The 20276-nt window shown below is 33.8% G+C and overlaps 1 protein-coding gene and 1 pseudogene across 2 annotated transcripts; one reads left to right on the top strand and one right to left on the bottom strand.

Moving 5' to 3' along the window:
- Window positions 1-9925: 9925 nt before the first annotated feature.
- LOC143621897 (transcription factor E2FC-like) lies at window positions 9926-13408 on the top strand. Its single transcript, XM_077093183.1, has 10 exons — window positions 9926-10175; window positions 10270-10320; window positions 10430-10515; window positions 11325-11413; window positions 11489-11543; window positions 11641-11693; window positions 12284-12334; window positions 12964-13012; window positions 13096-13161; window positions 13286-13408. Exons 1-10 carry the CDS (start codon window positions 9926-9928, stop codon window positions 13406-13408), a joined length of 873 nt encoding a protein of 290 aa, XP_076949298.1.
- Window positions 13409-14715: 1307 nt separating this feature from the next.
- Window positions 14716-16695, bottom strand: LOC143621896 (HVA22-like protein i; annotated as a pseudogene). Its single transcript, XR_013151612.1, has 5 exons — window positions 16487-16695; window positions 16207-16409; window positions 15822-15885; window positions 15558-15731; window positions 14716-15170 (listed from the first exon to the last, which is right to left on the bottom strand). The product of XR_013151612.1 is annotated as an HVA22-like protein i (transcript).
- Window positions 16696-20276: the final 3581 nt, after the last annotated feature.

Genomic DNA, 20276 nt, shown 5'->3' with positions numbered 1-20276 from the left:
TATAAGGGTCTGGTCCCTAACATCACAGATATTATAAGGGTCTGGTCCCTAACATCACAGATATTATAAGGGTCTGGTCCCTATCATCACAGATATTATGAGGGTCTGGTCCCTAACATCACAGATATTATTAGGGTCTGGTCCCTAACATCACAGATATTATTAGGGTCTGGTCCCATGTTTTCGAATATTAGTAGGGTTCGATTCCCTCTTCGTTACCATACAACCATACATCATACCTCGAGTATTATTAGGGCTCGGTACCCCTTTTGTAACCATATAACCATACAACCGTCATTTCCTTCTTTTATTAACTTTCTTACGTTCATACACATAAACATACATATCATACTTGCCATATTTATAACGTTACAACCTGACAGTACGTGCAATATCCGAAGATCGTTCACGAACCATCAAGCAATCATTCATACATATCACATATATCACCTATGGCATACACTTATCACTTTGGATAAATGTATTAACAACACATCAAGTATGCACACAGCCCCGAAAACATAACAAGGAATGGGGCTAGAAACTCACCTGGATCCTGTTACGCTCGCCGTTGATTGTAATTCCTTTCTTTAACTGGGCTCGGCTAACTGTATAATATTTACACATATCAATTACTGCTACTACTATTACTACTACTCATTTTCGATAACCGCCTTAACACATTTTCCATTAGGTTTTTAATTTATTTCATAAACGAACTTCACTTCAGGCGAATCTTGGAAACAACTTGGTTCTGGCTTGATTCGATCGAATAGGAACACGTTCGATCGAATACAACACGTTCGATCGAATAGGAACACGTTCGATCGAATACAACACGTTCGATCGAATAGGAACACGTTCGATCAAACAGGAACACGTTCGATCGAATAGGAACACGTTCGATCGAATGAGTTGGAGACCATTCGGTTGCTTCCCTATTCGGTCGACTGGACTTGTTCGATCTACGCATTCGATCGAATGGACTGATTCGATCGACTGGTTCGATCGAATGAGTCTGATTCGACTCCTTCAAGCTGGGCGACGGAGAAACCCACGGGTTTTCCAGATTTTCCAGATTTTTGACCCAAAATCGAAGTTTTTGACATGGAAATGCTCGGGATTGAAAGGGCTATCGATTCCTAGTACTTTTAAACACAAAAGCTTGCATTTTGACACCAAAACAAGGCGGTTTTTGACCCGAAAACTCAAGTTACGTTTTTGCTCGATTTGAGGCCGAAATGGTTATGAAAACGGATGATTTTCGAGAGGGACTTACCAAAAACGATTAGGAACAAGATTGTGGACTCGGATTTGTGATTTGAGAACTTTCTCTCTCTAGCTTCTCTCTCTAGAAATGAGAGTGTTTGGGTGGGTGTAAGTGAAGGAAGATGGTGAAAAATGGTGGAAGTGTCAAGAACTTTCGTTTATATACTACGGGTTTGGTTAGGCTCGGGTTGGCTTCCTACGGGTCGAGACAGGCCGAGTTCATAAAATAACTAAGCCCAAGACCCGTTCCTTACTCGACATTAAATAACTAAAACGTGAATTTACTAAACATAACTTTCTTTTATTTATCAATATAAAAATTTTAGGATGTTACACCTTCGCACCCCTGTGGAGTGCGTGGAATGGGCTCGTCACGCTGCTCCCAGTGGTGCGTTGGGGGAAGCCATGGCTAGCTACCAGGAGGGTAGGCTAACCAATGAGCTTCGGGTTCTCCTGGCCCGGATGCAGCCGCGCGTCGAGCTGCTTTGTCGTGAAAACGACAAGTTAAAAGCAGCTCGCCTCAAGGAAGTAGCTCAGGCGCGGGCTGTCTGGTAGGAGAACCAAAAACTTGCCGCAGTGGCTGCGGAGAAGGAGAAGGCCTTCAAGGCCCTCGAGGTTGAAGTTCAGGCTCGACTCGAGGCCCGTTCCAAGGCTGCCCAAGCTGTTAATGAACAGCTTCGGCTGGCTAAGGAAACTGCGAGGAACGCAACCGAGAGGGCCACCAAGGCTGAAGCTGTTGCTGAGCCTCTGCGTGTGGAGAATGAAGAACTTAAAGCCAAATTAGAGGCTCTCCAGCAGGCTCATGATGCCTTGGCGATGGAAGACGCCAAAAAGCTCCAGGAGATCTTGGACCAGAGGGGGGTGCTTGACCATATTGAGCGGAAGCTAAAGGGCGTCGAAGAGGCTGCGGCTAAAGAAGTGTTGCTTGCCAACCTTAACAAGAGTGAAGCCGAGCGCGCCCGTAACGAAGCTCAAGCTGCCCTCCAAGAAGCTCTGGTTGCCAAGGAATGGCTTCTTCGAGAAGCGTTGTCTCAGGTAAGCTTTCATGTCTTTACGCTTTTCTTTGTAAATAGAAAGGGTGTTGATACTTGTATATTTTCTTTTGTAGGTTGTGCATCGGGTCTTCTCAGAGACATCTTACGACGATGCTATGAGCGCAGCCCTCAACGCTTCTCACGATGATGGGGAACGGGCCGGCTTCCTGCTTGGTCTAGGGTTCGTTGAGAAAGGCGTCCCGCCTTCCAACTTCCCTTTGTATAATGTGGATACTGAAGCTATTTACGACCAAGCAGTGAACCAGTATGCTGCCTTCCCGCATCCGGTGGTGGAGAAGGTGAATGAAGTTGCTGCTGCTGATGATGGGCTAGCTATCCTTAAGGCTTTCCTTGAACTGCCACGCTCTACTGACGGCGCTGGTCCAAGTGGAAGTGGCCCTGAAGCCTGATCCTGAAGATCCCTTCCCGCTGCTAGGATAGATTTAGTTTGTATAGATTTACTTTCTTGTAGGCTGGTAGTTACCCGGCCATTCTTGTAACGAATATTTATGAAATATAAATCTTTGTGCGGCTAAGACCGCTTCTTTCATTGGATTCCTTGCTTTATAAACGTTATATGACTTGCATACTTTAGTTTAAATTAGCAATTTTCCAAGTGTTTTAGAATAAGTTAACCTTTGAACGTGGTAGATAATAGGTGTAAAGTTTTGCTTCCTCTTTCGTGATTGTGCGGGTAGGACCGTCACTTGCACTTAGTAGGATGGCTAAACTTTACCCATATCTGACCTGCGTGTAGGTTTTCCTCATCCTTTTTTAGGATAACCTTTGAACGTGGTAGATGATAGGTTGAAGTTTTGCTTCCTTGTTCGTGATTGTGCGGGTAAAACCGTCACTTGCACTTACAAGGATGGCTAAACTTTACTTACATCTGACCTGCGTGTAGGTTTTCCTTATTTTTAGCGTTGTGTTTATGCGGGTTTTGCCGCCTTCCACACGTAACGACTTACTTCTTCCCCATTTATGCGGTAACTACCGGCACCAGTGTGGGAAGTTCATAAGTATAAAGGTAAAGTTAACACATAATGAAAGGATAATCATTTCCATTAGAAGTGGCTCTAGGCCTTTTCTTTACAAGTTTGGAATTGATCTACATATAACATTTGTGTAATTGAGCTCCATTCCATGTTCTTGGGATGGGAGTGCCATCGAGCCTTTCGAGCCGGTATGCGCCCTTTCCCAGGACTTCTTTGATAATGTATGGCCCTTCCCAGACCGGGGCCAGCTTTCCTGGGCGTTCTTGGTTCGAAGCCTCGTTGTTACGCAGTATGTAGTCTCCTTTTAATTATATTCCAAAACACTTGCTCCACTTCAAGTTACAACATAATGAAATATAAGATCTAGCAGTCGATACTAACACATCCATATTAGCAATGCAATGTATTCGTCCATTGTTAAGACCTACGTTTTGAATAATGGAATTTATATTTGGATTTGAAAGAACATACCCTTTGAAGAAAATAAGGAACGAGTTTGGCGATCTGTGTCGTTAGTTGCCAGATTACCTAATGTTCACCATTTAGATTATTAGTCCAGAATTTCACAATTCCTATCACATAATGAACCATCACATAATCATAGCACCAAAGCATCACTTACTTAGATACTCCATACACGTTAATCATAACGCTAAAACACATGTCACCAAGGACTATCAAATATGTATAAAGACTCGTTTAAGACTAAGTTTCATATCATCATTTAATTTAGTTACAATTTTCAAAGATCAACATTTAACATTAAAAATGCTTATTTTACACTCTTCTCCCACTTAGTTCAACATTTAGCAATTAAAATGCTTATTTTACAAAGATTCATGGCATTTTTAAGTTTTTAATATTTATCTTTTTTTTTAATTTATTTTTCTATTAGTTTTTTAGAATCCATGAGATTCAAACGCGCATGGTATATTTGGTATGTGGTAATGGAATGAATGAAATAATGGAATGAACATGGGTATGTTTGTTATGGGGTAATGGAATGGACTAGGGAATGAAATGAACAAAGGAAATGAATGGATATTACCATTCCATTGTCTTGTTTGGTTACCATCTAGAAAACTAAAAATGAAATGAATACTTAATTAATGTTGTTAGTCAGACAAAAAAAAGATGAAATAAAATAAATTGGAGGTAAGCAGTGATGATGGTGGTGGCGGTTGTGGTGGTGAGCGGTGGCGGGAGGCGAGGGCAGGTGGTGTGGCGGTGGCGGTGGTAACAGAAGGGGCGGTGGTGGGTAGGGATGAGATCGGTACCATACCGGTACCGGTACCGGTACCGAAAATCTCGGTCCCGAAATTTATAAATTCTTGGTACCGGTACCGAAATATTCAGTTCGGTACCGGTATTGAAGGTAAAAATTCAGGAAATACCGGTACCTGTACCGGTCCCGAATTTGCCCATCCCTAGTGGTGGGTATTAGCTGTGGTGGTAGTGGGAGGTGGTGGGTAGGTTGAGGTGATGGTGGATGGCGGTGGGGGTTGTGGATGGTTAATGTGGCGGCGGTAGTCGGCGGTGATAGCGGTGGTAGGTGGGGGTGGTGGTGGTGGTGGGAGGTGGTGGTGGAGGTGGCGTTGGTGGTGGGTGGCGGTGGTAATGGTGATCGATGGTAATGGTGGGAGGGTGATGGAGATGAGTAGGGTGAAAGAGAGGATGGAATGAAAAAAAACAAGGGGGGTGGATGGAATGAATTTGGGGTGTTTTAGAGGGAATGAAATGGACAAGGTAATGAGTGATTCTAATCCTTTAGCCAACCAAACACACTTTTCTTCATTCCTTCGTAATGGTTCATTTCATTCCACCTCTCATTCCTGCATACCAAACACTATCTAAATGGATCATTACATTCTATTGTCGAGTTTGGTTATCGTGTAGAAATGCAACCGTTATTACCTAATTATTATTAGTAATTTAGTAATAATAATAAAAAAGAATATTATTATTAGTAATAATAATGAAGAATATTATTATTAGTGATAATAACAACAAATAATATTAATAACAATATGAATATTCAAAATAACTAGTTTTAGGACCCGACGTTGCAACGATATCATTAAACCGAATAAAATTAATCATAAAAACGTTGAACACGCATACGCATTTTGAAATGTTAACTTATCAAATTTAAAATAATAATATTAATAACAATAATAAATAATGATAATATAATAGTAACTCTAATATAAAAATAGCCGTATAATAATATACAAAACAATAAAGACAGTAATATAATAATACATTAATTTTGACAATATGATTCTAATTATAATATAATCTTATTTCTTATTCTACTAATAAACAAAAATAAAGATGATGATGTGTCATAACCATATTAAATCCTAATTTCTTATATCTATTTTCTTAATCAATGATATCCATGGGTCATGGTTAAAATTATTTTGACAATTGGCTTATAAAATAGTTAATTTTCCATTATAATAATTCTAATATTTCATCTCATTGATACGGGTTATCAATGGGCTATGGGCCAAAACTATTTTGGTAATTGGGTTATAAAATAGTCACGAAATTAAAAGTAAAATATTGATTGAAGATCCAACAAGTAAAAATATGAAAATGAGTAGAAGATAGTAATTAACAATCTTTTTAATGTTGTTTTGTTCCTTCCAGGTCCTGCTTTTTTTTCATGAACATTATACGTTGCATTATTTAGGGTAACTAGCAGACATGATTAAAACTTGTCTATATTGGATGACGATTTGAATACTTATGATAAAACAACAAATGTTGTATATAAAGAGATTTTATCTTACTCTACTAATAAATAAAAATAAATATAATGATGTGTTATAACCATATTAAATTCTAATTTCTAATCTCTATTCTCCTTAATCCATGATATCAATTGGTCATCTTATTTTACTCCACTAATAAACAAAAATAATGATGATGATGTGTAACCACGTTAAATTCTAATTTTAATATCTTTACTCTTTAATCCATGTTATCCATTTTTCATGGGTTATGGGTTACAAAATAGTCAATTTTTCATTATAATATTCTAATATTTCATCTCATTCATACTAGCTATCAACGGGTTATGAGCCAAAACCATTTTAACAATTGGGTTATAAAATAGTCACGAAATTAAAAGTAAAATATTGATTGAAGATCCAACAAGTAAAAATATGAAAATGAAGTAGAAAATAGTAATAAACAATCTTTTTAAGGTTGTTTTGTTCCTTCGAGATCCAGTTTTTTTTCATAAGCATTATATGTTGCATTATTTAGGGTAACTAGCAGACATGGTTAAAATTTGTTTATATTGGATGACGATTTGAATACTTGTAATAAAACAACAAATGTTATATATAAAGAGATCTTATTAAATTTATAAATTTGAGGTTACAGACTTCTCATTGTTTGTAAAATACATTTCATTTTTTTTTACCTTTAATTTTGTTAATTTATTTCAAATAGCAACTTTTTTTTATTATTTGACAAATCTCGTGTAATACACGGATTAAAAACCAGTACTCATAATATATAATTATAATTGCGGTTATTGTGGACTCTTTTCTGTATCTTGAAGGAAAGAAAAAAAAAGCACATATTCTTAAAAGAATGAAAAATTAAACGGAATTTCATTTCGTGATGAATTCCATTAATCCATTACAAGAAAAACTTAGTTTTATTTTATTTAATTAAAATGATTCATTTTATTTCCAATTTTATTTATTCATACCAAATGTTACCTTCGTTGTTTGAAAAGACAAATTGCTAGGAAACACCAAAGCTCCTTGATTTTATTATCTACCATATTAGAAGATTATTTTCTTGTCACGACTTTACTAGTACTAAATTAATGAATTAAAAGTTTGCTTTTAGTTGGTCTGCTCTCTTAACGTAGGCACATGCTTGATTCTTATTTGTATTATTTCTATAAACATTGGATGAAGGGGGTCTAATCAGGGCTTTAATCTCTTGTTCGAACCAGATAGTGAGCGAGGGTTTACGGATTCTATCCTGTTCCCGCACATCAGGATGTATGGTCTCACGACGTTTGGAGGTTCGACCTTGAAGATAGCCCCCCAAAAAAATTTAAGTTTACATGCGAGATCCTCTGCCATTAAAAAATAATGTAATTTATAATTAAGGGAAATGTTAAAATACAAAGGTAGACAAAAACGAGAAGTGTAAGAATGATTTGTGGCTACACAAAAAACCTCTCAGCAAAAAATAAAAAAAAATCAATAAAAAATAGCATAACTTAAAATATAAATAAAAGATGAAAAAGTTTTTAAAAACTTAAATGTTTCCTCCGTCATTCTCGTAACAAAAAAACGATGAAAAGTCAAATGACCGAGATAAAAGACACAATGATGAAAATGAACAAAAGACATAATTATACTAAAAATGATATCGCAAAATATAACACAATGACGAACAAAATATAACACAATGTTGAGTAATATAACACAATATAAAAAAACATAATGTTAAGGAAAAAAATACGTAATCAATAACGAAAATAAACACAAAACACAATGGTAAACAAAAAGACACAATGATCTTTTTCCTCAACATTGTGTGTGTTTTTTTTAACGAGGAAAACGATGGAAACATTTTTTTATTTTTAATTTTTTCGTTTTTTTATTAAATTTTGAGTTATGATTTTTTGGGAGCTTTTTTACGTGACTATAAATTCTTTTTATCCTTTTTTGAGAATAACCCTATCCTTGTAATTAATACCACATAAACAATTAATACCACATAAACGTTATTAATGGCATATTAATAACTTATTTCGTACTGGTCAATATATATTTCCTAAATTACCTAATGCATTATGAAATCTTTTTTGTATGATTTTTTGTCAAACTATTGCACTAAATGCATATTTATTTGTAATAATGTAATGTATTGAGCAATGAATTCTATTTATTATATTGTCAAAATGAAAACTCACACAAAAGTTATTTAGGGTCAAGTTATTCTATAAAAAGAGATAAAAATGAAAAAGATGAGAATGATTTATAGTCACCCAAAAACCTTAAATGTAAAATCATAACTCAAAATTTAATGTAAAAAAAGTAAAAACACAAAAATGTTTCCACCGTGTTCCTCATTCTTAAAAAAAACACAAAGTTGAGGAAAAAAAATAATTGTGTCTTTTTGTTTATCATTGTGTTTTGTATTTATTTGCGTCATTAATTGTGTCTTTTTTCCTTGATATTGTGTCTTTTTTTATTGATATCGTGTTATATTACTCAACATTATGTTATATTTTGTTCGGCATTGTGTTATATTTTGCGATGTCATAAACCTATTGCACATTTTTATTTATTTTAAAACTTTGTTTAAAAATCAAGTAATTTTGTATTATTCTTTTTTTGTTATACATTAGCTTTTAGATTATTTTTTATTATGAATTCTTGTACCTTTGGACTTTATTTAAGTTAAAATTGTATTTATATGAAATTAAAGTGGTACTAGTAAAATCCAAAATTTGAAAACATTAGATCAATAGAATCTTGACATTCGAAACCTCCACCAAATCCCGCCTGCCTTAAACCCCCATTCCCTTCCAGCTGTTTCTTTCAACTGCTTCCCGTCCACACGCACACAGACTGCGGCGGCGGTAAAGATGTCAATGTCGGTGGCTGATGATGCTACGCACTCCGATATTCTTGTTTCCGGTGAGTCTGATTTGATTCTATTTTTAGGGCAATTTTGATGATCTGATTGATTTTCTGGATTTGTTTCTGTTTCAATTTGAACAAACACTGATTGTTGATCCAATTTCTGTATTTTTGTGTTCATGTTCAACGTATGATTAGGCTAAATATGTTTGCTGAATTTATTGTGGAAACCTGCTTATGGCATTAATGTGATGCTATCCTCAAGTCTTATAAGGTAGGTTAGTGTAGCTACAGAATTAGGTTTTTGTCTTTAGGCCCATGGGCCTGGTTGTCGATGAGTTTTTCCGTAGGCACGCGCTCTTGGCCTTTTCTAGCTTAATGTGATAAACTTGATGATTGCTTGGTTGCATTTATTAGGTCTTGATTATAACATCACTCAAATAAGTCATCAACTTAAAGATTGTGAGTGATAGGAATCTAGAGTAAAAGGTGCATAATGTAAAGCACTTGAGCTTGTGCTCTTGTTCTTTACTTTGTTTATTATTACGTTTCACTTATTGGATTTTAGAATTGCGTAGACATAAATGCCCCTCTTTGTCCTTAACGATATAGACTTGTATAAATATAAATGTATCTAAACTTTTCCACATTAATATCCTTGCAACATAGGTCAAAACATTGAAATGTGGACTTCTTGTTCTCGATGATTGGAGAAAGAAATGAAGGGTATGAATAAAAAATTGATACCCAAAGTGAAAAAAGGGCGGGTCAAGCATTGAGAACATTGTAGAAGCAAGTTTGTAAGACTGTTATGTTCTACACGTATGCTATTAGGGATGTTTAATCATTTTAGTATATTCTGTTATAACTGAATACAATCAAAATCCAACACAATTCGTATTTCATTGTAATTTTAAAAAGGTAACCAGTTCAATATTCAAATCCATATATGGTGTTATCTTAGTACAGTATTATAGTATTACTTGACAATCATAATAATATGCACTTCTATTTTTATCATTCATTATCAAATACTACATCAACTCCATATGGTAATTTTAGTTTTTCCTACTTTGTGAAACAGCCAAAACAAACTGTCATAAATCCTAATCCAATTCTCCAAGGAAACATCAAAACTGAAGCTGTAAACGATCGTTCATTTGGACCATCTTCTTGTGGTGTTGGCAAAAAAAACAGGAAACCAAAGATTTCTAAAGAGGGTAAATCTGGAAATCAAGAACCAAATGCAGGTGATACTGTTTAACTCTTATTATTTGCAATTACACATGTTCATTTGTTGAAAGTTTTATTTAAAAAAATGTCGTTGTTTATCTTTTATTTCAGACCCTTATGATCTTAATATAGCTGCTGCTTGTCGCTATGATAATTCACTTGGTGAGTTTACATGCTGGTTATAGTTTACAATTGTGTGCACGTGTAACATGGTTATAAATTATGTGGTTATTATATTCTAAAGATTAAGCTATCTTTTTGTTGTTGACAGGACTCCTGACAAAGAAGTTTGTTAGTTTGATACAGGCAGACAAAGATGGCATTCTTGATCTAAACAAGGCGGCAGTTATGTTAAAAGTATGATCAGATACGTGCTCTGACTCGTTCATAGTTTAGAGTAGGGACGTAACCGAGCCGAAATGTTAAAAGCCCACCCTGGTTTGGCTTATTTATCTTAATGAGTTGAAATGTTGAGCTTAAGCTCGGCTTGCCAAAAGCTCAAGCCAGCTTGTCGAGTTGGCTCATTTATTTTTAAAGATTCTAATGTTTTTATATATTACACATATTGATGTATATAAAAACTACAAATACTATTTGTAACTTATACCCAATGCAGAATTTATTAACTATAGAATCCATGATTTATATATATTGAAATTTGAGTTAGGATTTAATATATTAAAATTTCGGCTTTACTTGTAAATGATCCAAACGAGAATTTTCAACATTTTATCATTTTTTGTATCAAAAAAGTGTCATACGGCTGTAAGCCACAAATATATATAAAAATATGGGTTTTAACTTAAATGAGCCAACAAGTGGAGCCAGGAGCCGAAGCAACCTTGGGCTTAGGCTTGGCTTGTTTACTAACTGGCTAAGAACGAGCCACGGGATTTCTTTAACAATCCTAGTTTAGAGTCATTTAATCTAATTATGTTCATGAGTGTAAATAATGGGGCAAACAGGAATGGGTTGAAAAATAACTGGAGAAAACCTTATCCTTTTCTATTGTAAAGTTTTTATATGAGAAAAAAGAAAGGAACTTGAGGGAAATTATAGGCTTCAAAGTTCCCAAATTTGGGAAGATTTAGCTATTTATCTATTGCATTCGAAGTCAAATAATTTTCCAAGCATCAAGAGTATTATTTATCTTTACTTTTTTACAGGTTCAAAAGAGGAGAATTTACGATATCACCAATGTACTTGAAGGAATAGGGCTAGTAGAAAAGGCTACAAAGAATCACGTTAGGTGGAAGTAAGTTTTTTATTCTTTTGTTCCATACACTTGTGTTTCTATTCATTTTATAATGCATTGACTTTTTATTAACAGGGGAGATAATAATTTATCTCCACGAAAACAGCTTGTTGATTCAAAAAGATTAAAGGTATGTATAACATACTACAATTAACAAGAAAGATAATATAACCTAAGTTTTATATTATATTATCTTAACTTAAATTTTGACCTTGTTTTCATGATAGGCTGAGCTTGAACAACTATATGCTAAAGAATCCAGGCTTGATGAGTGCATAAGGTTTAATTGGTTGCAAATATATGCGGCAACATGGGCAAAATGGGAAATATTTAATGGATAAGGGTGTAAACGAGCCGAGCCTGTGGTCGGCCTGATTAACTTACAAGAGCACTAGCTCGACTTGTCAAGAGCTCTACTGCAGCTCAAGTCTGATAACTCGATAAGCGAAGATCAGACTCGTTTATTAAACAAGCTTATTTTTAGGCTCAAGATTGGGATTAAGCTTGGCTCGATTCGAGCTTTACCGAGCCGATCTCAAGTAGCTCATGAGTGGCTTGGCTCGTTTACACTCCTATTAATGGATCGAAATGGGTTGGGTCGGTTACTTGCTAGCATTTTGTCATTTTTTTTGTTTTTAAAATAAATAGTTAATATACTAAATACAATTATAAAAGATATTATTAAAATAATGATCAAACAGTTTGTAAGGTTATTGACATTTTAATCTCACCTTTTTGACTAGTTAGCATTAACATAAAGACCAAATCTATCTGGTCTGGGTTGATGCACCACCTGTAGATGCAATATAAAGATTAATTGAAAATATATAACCTACAAATTATCAACATAACATCTGATTCTTTTTTTAGGGAATTACAAGCACGGCTGAACTCCATGGAACTCAACAAAAATTATCAAAAGTACGTTTATCTTGATCTTTATAATGCTCATCACGTATTCTGCAATATGATTATAGTTTTAGAGTAATTAAAATTTGGAATAGTGGTATTTGAAATTTGATAGTTTGTTACTAGGGTTGTAAATGAGCTGAGCCGATCTGAATAGAAAAAAGTAATTAAATTTTGTCTGATTTTGAGCTTTATATCTAAAGCTCAAGCTTGGGGTGTTTATTATTTATTTATTAATTTATATATATATTTTTAATAAAAAATTTAATATTCTAATTATATATTTTATATGTAAAATAATACATATCATTTAGTTATTCTTATCATTTATTTAAAATATATTTAATGTATTAAATAAAAACTATAAGAATAGCAGGCTCATTTCGAATTCGAGCGCGATAAGTGAAGCTCGGGCTCGTTTATTAAACAAGCTTCTTTTTAAGCTCGAGCTCGTTTAAGTTTGACGAACGAACATATAATTGCACGAGCAAGAAAACTCCTTTAGTTTAGTTGTCATGTACTATAATTTGTTCGGTTAAAGATAAATGAACAAACACGAACATGCTCTGCCCGTGTTGTTCGCTTTCTTCGTTTATAGGCCTATGATCTGACCCACTGACATTTTGCTTGGTTTCTTTCAGGAATCTTTACTTAACAGGAGAAGATTTAAGGAATATTCCTTCTATGAAGGTTTAATAAGTTGTTCCACTTATTTCAAACTCCATTTTTTGTATACCAATTGTTATAATATTACTTTCATTTGTTGAGTGCAGAATCAAACTCTAATTGCAATAAAAGCACCGCGTGCGAGTTCTATTGAGGTTCCTGACCCTGATCAGGTCAGTGTTCTTCATATGAAACATGAACGTAATTTTATTATTATTATTATTATTATTATTATTATTATTATTATTATTATTTTGTTAGTGATTTTATTTTGATCTGATAATACTGACTTTGCAGGATAATGATTTCTCATTATCCTGCAATAATGAAAAGGAAGGAAATTATTGGATGATAGATTTGAATGAAATCCCAAAAAAATTCAAAAGAAAAAGAATTACGAAAGTCTCGGTGAGCTTTTGAACACCTTCAAAAGAAATTATGTAAAAATTGAAAGCACAAAATATCTTACTAGGACCTCACACAAACAATACAAATGGAAAATGATGGTCCAAGCCGTAATTTGTGAAAGAAGTTCGTAATAATTATGTATCTTGTTTAAGATTGTATAATATTGTACTAAGTGTGTGGTTTGAGTCTAGTCACTCTTAAAGTGGTTATAGAGATGAGCAAATTCGGTACCGGTACCAAAGTTTTGAGTTTCGGAATCGATTCGGTACGGTACAGTACCTGCACCGGTACGGTACGGCACAGCCCGAATTTTTACCTTCAATACCGGTATCGTACCGGTATCGAACCGAATGTTTCGGTACCGGTACCGGTACCAAGAAGATTTTGTGATTTTCGAGATCGGTATTTTCGGTACCGTACATCCCTAAGTGGTTAGTTATGTTTAGTCCATATGTATGGGCCTTACGTCATGCGTTTTAATTTATGAGATAGTTAGTTTTTCCTTGTTTATAAAAGAAAGACTTCTCTCACTTGTTAACCATCCTTTGAAAGAAATAAAACTTTTTCCTTATATATCTTTTCACTATAATTCTCTCTCTCTAGTTCCGTCTCTTAAGTTCTAGTTTTCTTTATGTTTTTGGGTCACCCTTGCCTCCCTGATATTTTGATGTGCTTCTAGTTTTTAACTAACCTGTTTGAAGTATCTCACAAATCTACCCTTCTAGCTTTATATGATTGTGATATCTCACTCGAGAATGTATATTTCTACCTAAGATTTAGAGTTACAAGATTGAACCAAAAATCACAAAATCTTATTCAGGTTTCTTTTTTAAAAGCTTATTTTTCTAACAAGCTCTCTTTGGTTTAAACATGGTTGCAACTTGCCAGGATGGTTTAATTAAAGTGCAACCGCCTACGTTATAGTGACGTTCACTTTAATAAACCCTTTTAACTAAAACGACCTACAATTAGTCTTAGGGCGATGATAGCACCCAGAGTTTATATCAAGAGGCATCCAAAATTTAGATACAAATAATGTAATATTGTAATATATGATTTGACACAACCTGTATATAAAACCTAGAAAACCACATGGGACATCCTTCCGTTGCCCAAATTTGCCCTCGTAAAATAGGCGCTCGTGCGTGTCGAGCAATAAAATTTTGACCTGTGCCTGTCGCCTCACATGACGCCTCATACCTAGACACGCCTTTAATCATGCAATAATATATATATAAAAAAAAGTAAAATGTTTTAAAGCAAGAAATAGCATGTTGCATTTTATCAAATTCAACAACCTACATACTCACATTTTACAAACTATAAATTGTCAACAATCGCATTATTCACCTGACGAGACACCCGTTTTCCTCGGCCTAACGCGCGTGTACACCTTAACACCTTCTTCCATAACTACGTCCTTTGGGGGAGGATTAGGGTTAGAGTTTTCTGAAGTGGACGGCTCAGTTTCCATCATCTCATCTTCTTTAGATACTTGAGATTTTGCCACTACCGCTAGGCTCTGTGACAACATTGCCTTTTGTGCTCTCAAAACAGCAGCAGGAGACGATGGTGCTGGCGGCACTTGTGGTGGGGCCTCCGTATTTGCAGCCTCTCGGTGAGGAGTGGAATCAGCTGATGATGATGATGAAGATGATGATGAGGCAGGAACAAGAGATGATGGGTCCTTGGTTTCCAGGTGAGTAGTGACGGGCCCGCGACGGTTTAGTGCTGGCGGTTGAGGTCTACTAGTTTGAGGCTGCACCTTCAAGTCCTTTAGTTAGTATCATAATTTATAACCAAAATAATAATAATAATCCAGGTTGTAATAATCTAAAAAACTTAAAACTTTCAAACTCGTCTACTTGTCAGCTTAACGAGGATGATGGCTGACTATATGCTAGTTAAAAGTGGCAATTTTCAGCTGCTTGCATTAAAAAAAGGGTTAATTTGGTTAGGTTTAGAGGTGCAAATAAGCCATGTCGCGTGAGCTACTCGAGATTGGCTCGCTAAAAGATCCATTCAAAAGCTTAAACAAGCTCGAGCTCTATAAAATTATTAAAATGACAAAAACAAAAGTGTAGTTTCATGAATGACATGCAAATTAGTGACTTGAGCTTGTGATGTAAATATATAATAACCTGAGGGACTGACTGTGAACAATGTATTGGAGAACATCATATATTCTTGTTTGACCATAACTTGCGGCTCTTTGCCAGTACAAAACAAACATGTCACCAGCCTTCGTTTTTAGCTCCATCAAGTTACGGTCAATGTCGGTTTCATGTTTTGAAATGTATGGTCGGAAGAATGAATCGTAAACATATGTTGTTCCCTGAAAAATAAAAACCGAAACAAAAAAGAAAGACTTTAATAATCCAAACTTAAAAATATCATTAAGATTCAAGAACAATATATATTTTACCTTTGTTTTGGGGTACCACAAGTATATGTAGAATGCTAATTTTGCTTCACTGTACATTGGAACCCTTCAAAAGTAGAACAAAAAAATAACTCAAATGTATATTAAAAAAAAGAACCTAACGATTATAGGTGTAAGTGAGCCAAGCCGCTAGACAATCGCTAGTTAGCTACTCGAGATCAGCTCGCTAAAAGCTCGAATCAAACCATGCTTAAATGAGGTCATGCTTAAAAGTAAGCCTGTTTAATAAACGAGTTCGTGCTCAAGCTTCACTTATCGAGTTCAAGCTCGCTTGCGAGGCTAACTGAACCTATTATATATATATATATATATATATATATATGTTTAACGTCTCTAATATTGTTTATTGCCTAGATTTTGGTCTTACCATGAAACAAACGTGTCACCAATCCGTTCACAAATATCCTGAAAACATGACTATACGGTTTACGATCTAATCATGTGAACCAACTAAATTTACACGTTTAGTACCAATATTGACACCAGAAACGAAGTTGATCAATATCAGGCTTATTCATCTCCACTGATTTATAGCACTCGTATGCTGGATATGCATATCCAAAAAGCATTCTGCATGCAATTAAGTAACTATTATAAATTTATAATTCACCATTAATAAAGAAGAAACAGGTTTTGGATTAACATACATGAGCCCTCTGGTAAGAAAGGATCCAATCATCTTGTAATCCTGTCAAAGACACTAAACACAACACACAAGATATACAAATAAGTTATAAAAGATTATAAACAAAAAAAGATAATATACAGATAAGTTATTCAGGCTTCTACAGACTTCTAATCTTCTATTTTGATCAAGTTTAACTAAAAGTAAAATGGTATAGCTGCTCTGTTTAACTGTTTGTAACTAAATCTACCGAAAATTTTATGTAAACATAAGGCTGTAAATTCCGAGCCGAGCAGCTTGGCTCGTTTATCTTAACGAGCTGAAATCTTGAGCTCGAGCCGGCTAGGCTTGTTTATCTTAACGAGCTGAAATGTTGAGCTCAAGCCGGCTCGGTTTGTTTATCTTAACGAGCTGAAATGTTGAGAATGATTGAGCCGGCTCAGCTAGTTTATATTAACGAGCAGAAATGTTGAGCTCAAGATTGGCCCATGGCTTGTCGGGCCAGCTCGTTTATCTTTTAAAAGAACCAATTATATACTTAATTACTTATACAGTTACACAAATATTGATATTGATACACACACAAAAAAAATAAAAAATTAACTACATAATTTAAAATTTATATACATTAACAGTTTGGTTATGTTTTTGGGTTACAGTTCATATATAATAAAATTTGAGCTTTTATTTATAAAAAAGCCGACAAGCGAGCCACCGAGCTTTTTTAACAGCCCTAGCAAGAACTGCTAATTCATTGCTAATTATCATCAAACCAAGCTAAGCAGTTCGTTATCTTAACAAGCCAAGACAGCCTGTAGTCATTTTATGTTAACGAGCTGAAATGTTGAGCTTGAGCCGCTCATTGCTTGTCGAGCCACCTTGTTTAAGAAAATAATTTCACATATTTACACACATTGATAGACACAAAAAGAACAAAATTCTATTATTAGCATATACATAAACATATTTAACAAACTACAAAAATAATAATTCATATATAGCAAAATTAGAGCTTTAATTTAAACGGACCAGCAACACAAGCTGCCGGATTTTTGAACGGCTCTATGTACGAAGTGCTAATTCATTTATAATTATCATCACAAGCGCGACAATCGAACAGCATTTAAGCTATACTCAATAACAAAATCCTAATTTTCTATTGCATGTTGTAAATTAGGTATGCATCTATGTAACAAAAAGCATATATCTTAAATATAGACAATAATCTTCTTATCCATTAAAGGAATCACATTTTATAATATTAACAAGTTTCCGAACTGCACCTGCACGTTTAGAATCCTAATAATAAACAATTCCTAAACACGATACACAAATTCAAATTCACTGAAACCAGATGAATAAAACCTAATAGTTTGCAAAAACTTATAAATTTCAAGATTGAATTAAAATTAAAGGCTCAATTAAACATCGAATATACACGAATCGAATAGAGGAAAAGTTACCTGACGTTTTAGATATATATATATTTTTTCTTTTAAATGATAATAATAGATTTGATGATAAATAGTAAATATTGACATGTTTTTGTCATAATGGTCTTTTTAAAGATTTTTATCTATATATATTAGATTTTATCCCCCGTATTACGGGGGTTGTTTTATATTACTCGTTTTCAATATTTATGTATGTATATTTGGAATTTATTTTTATTTATTATAAGAAAGTTAATAATTAATATACTTGAGGTTTGATAATGAAATGGTTTCACAAATAAATAATATGTTATAATCCGGTTTAAAAGCCATCTGGGTTTGGCGATACCCATTACCCGTTTATTTTCTTTATTATAAAACTGTTTGTTAATTATAAATAATATCTTTTTTTAAATAAAATAGGATATTAATTTTTAATATATCCCTATTTTATAGGATTTTCATATCAAATATTTAATTAGATTAATTTTTTAATGTAATGAGATGTTATAACCCGTTTAAGAGCTATCGGAGTTTGGCGAGACCTTAACTCGTGAATTAGGGTCAAATGCGTGAGAAGCCTTCATTTACAATTAAAGCAATCTGATAGCTTGAAAGAACGGTTGTTTTACATTTTTTGTTTTTTAATATTTACTTTTTGGATTTTAATTTACTTTATTGTAAGAAAGTTAATAATATACTTAGGGTTTGATGATGAAAGGATTTCATAAAAAATGATATGTTATAACCCGTTTAAAAGCTATCTGGATTTGGTGACCCATGACCCGTTTATGTTTTTTTACTATAAAATTGTTTATTAATTATAAATAATATATTTTTCTTTTTAAATTGGATATTAAATTTTAGTATATCCCTATTTTATAGGATTTTCCTATCAAATAATTGATAAGATTAATTTTTAATTTAATAAGATGTTATAACCCGTTTAAGAGCTATCTGGTTTTGGTAAGATCCATACCCATGAATTTGGGTTAAATCAATGAGAGGCCTTCATTTAAAAATCAAGTAATCCGATGGCTTCTATAAAAGGAGGGAGCGATAAATCGCTACACGTAGAATTTTAGGGTTTCCAATTATATATATTATAGATTCGTTCTAGATTTCTTTCTAGTTCATACTTTTACTGAATGTTAATGTTGCTAGGGTGAATGGAGTGAAAGAAAGATCAAATAATAAGGGGTGGCTGTATCGCGCGAGAATATTGTTTCTTGATCATTAGTAAGGATTTTAATGTTGTTGTCGGAATGTTCATACGATTTAAAGAACGCTTTGTAAATGAAATTGAGAAGTAGGGAAGATATCGGAGTAACTATTTGACAAGTATGATGTAGGAGCAGTGGAGCACCAGTCCATTGCTTATTAGAAGGCTTGTTTAAGAATTTTTTTTAAATCAATATTTTAAGGATATAATTTGATCAGATTTCTTTTTAGATTAGTAAAATTACATATTTTAATTGTAATTAGTAATACATAGTATTTCATGAGCTTCTATTATTTTATATAGTATCAAAATCTTATCGTTCTTACTTTTTTTCTGTTTCTCTTTCTTTATAATTTTTTCGCCGCCATTGATTTGTCATCGGTCATCTTCCCACACGTCTCCTTCGGGTGCCAATTTTCTCCTTACCTTTACGCCCTATTAAATTTTATTTATTTTTCCTATATAACAGTCCCTCCATTTTATAAACCACATAACAAAGTAAAATAAAGCACTTACCCTAAGTATTAAAACCGGAACACGTTTAAATCATGCATGGACCATGAAATACAAAAATTCATAACTAGTTCAATTGTTCAAATCATTCGTTGATTCTAAATTTTAAAACCATAAAATTACATAAAATATGAATAAAAAATATAATATTGAAGTAGAGATATAAGATCTTATAAACACGACAACATGAATCAATGTTATCAGACGTTAGACATAAACCTGCGTCTGGCTTGTTAGCTTGAGGGGCATGTTGGCGGCAAATTATAACTTAAACAAAACATATTAGTTATGGTTTATTAGAATTATCTCTATCATATAATTATGTGATATAATTTACTTAGGTTTCCTTTATAATTTTTCCATTACACTTTTAAAGTTGGCTAACAATATATAACACATCACATTATTTTACATGTAAAATCTTGTGTTATGAACTTAAACTAGTAAAAAAGTTTATTTAACTCGAAAATTGTAAAGAGTTAAATTCAGAATTGGCATGTGATGGTCGGGACGGTGCAATGGCCACGGAAATATCGGAGTAGATGGCCACTTTTACCATTTAAACAGTAACAAAATTTGACATATCATATGTATGGATTTACCTAACTTTACACGTTTTATAACAAGCTAGTTAAACATAGAGG

This window comes from Bidens hawaiensis, unplaced genomic scaffold, assembly GCF_021521415.1.
Source record: "Bidens hawaiensis isolate Kalapana, Puna unplaced genomic scaffold, B.hawaiensis_p1.1 tig00002977_1, whole genome shotgun sequence".
Taxonomy (NCBI): Eukaryota; Viridiplantae; Streptophyta; class Magnoliopsida; order Asterales; family Asteraceae; genus Bidens; species Bidens hawaiensis.
This window is presented reverse-complemented; position numbering and strand designations above follow the sequence as displayed.

Excerpts from the sequence above, each read along its gene's own strand:
- LOC143621897 (XM_077093183.1), top strand. The coding sequence starts at position 9,926 with ATGCACTTCTATTTTTATCATTCATTATCAAATACTACATCAACTCCA. Across the intron at positions 11,694-12,283 it reads AGGCTTGATGAGTGCATAAG|GGAATTACAAGCACGGCTGA; the intron begins GTTTAATTGGTT and ends TTCTTTTTTTAG. Across the intron at positions 13,162-13,285 it reads AGGTTCCTGACCCTGATCAG|GATAATGATTTCTCATTATC; the intron begins GTCAGTGTTCTT and ends CTGACTTTGCAG.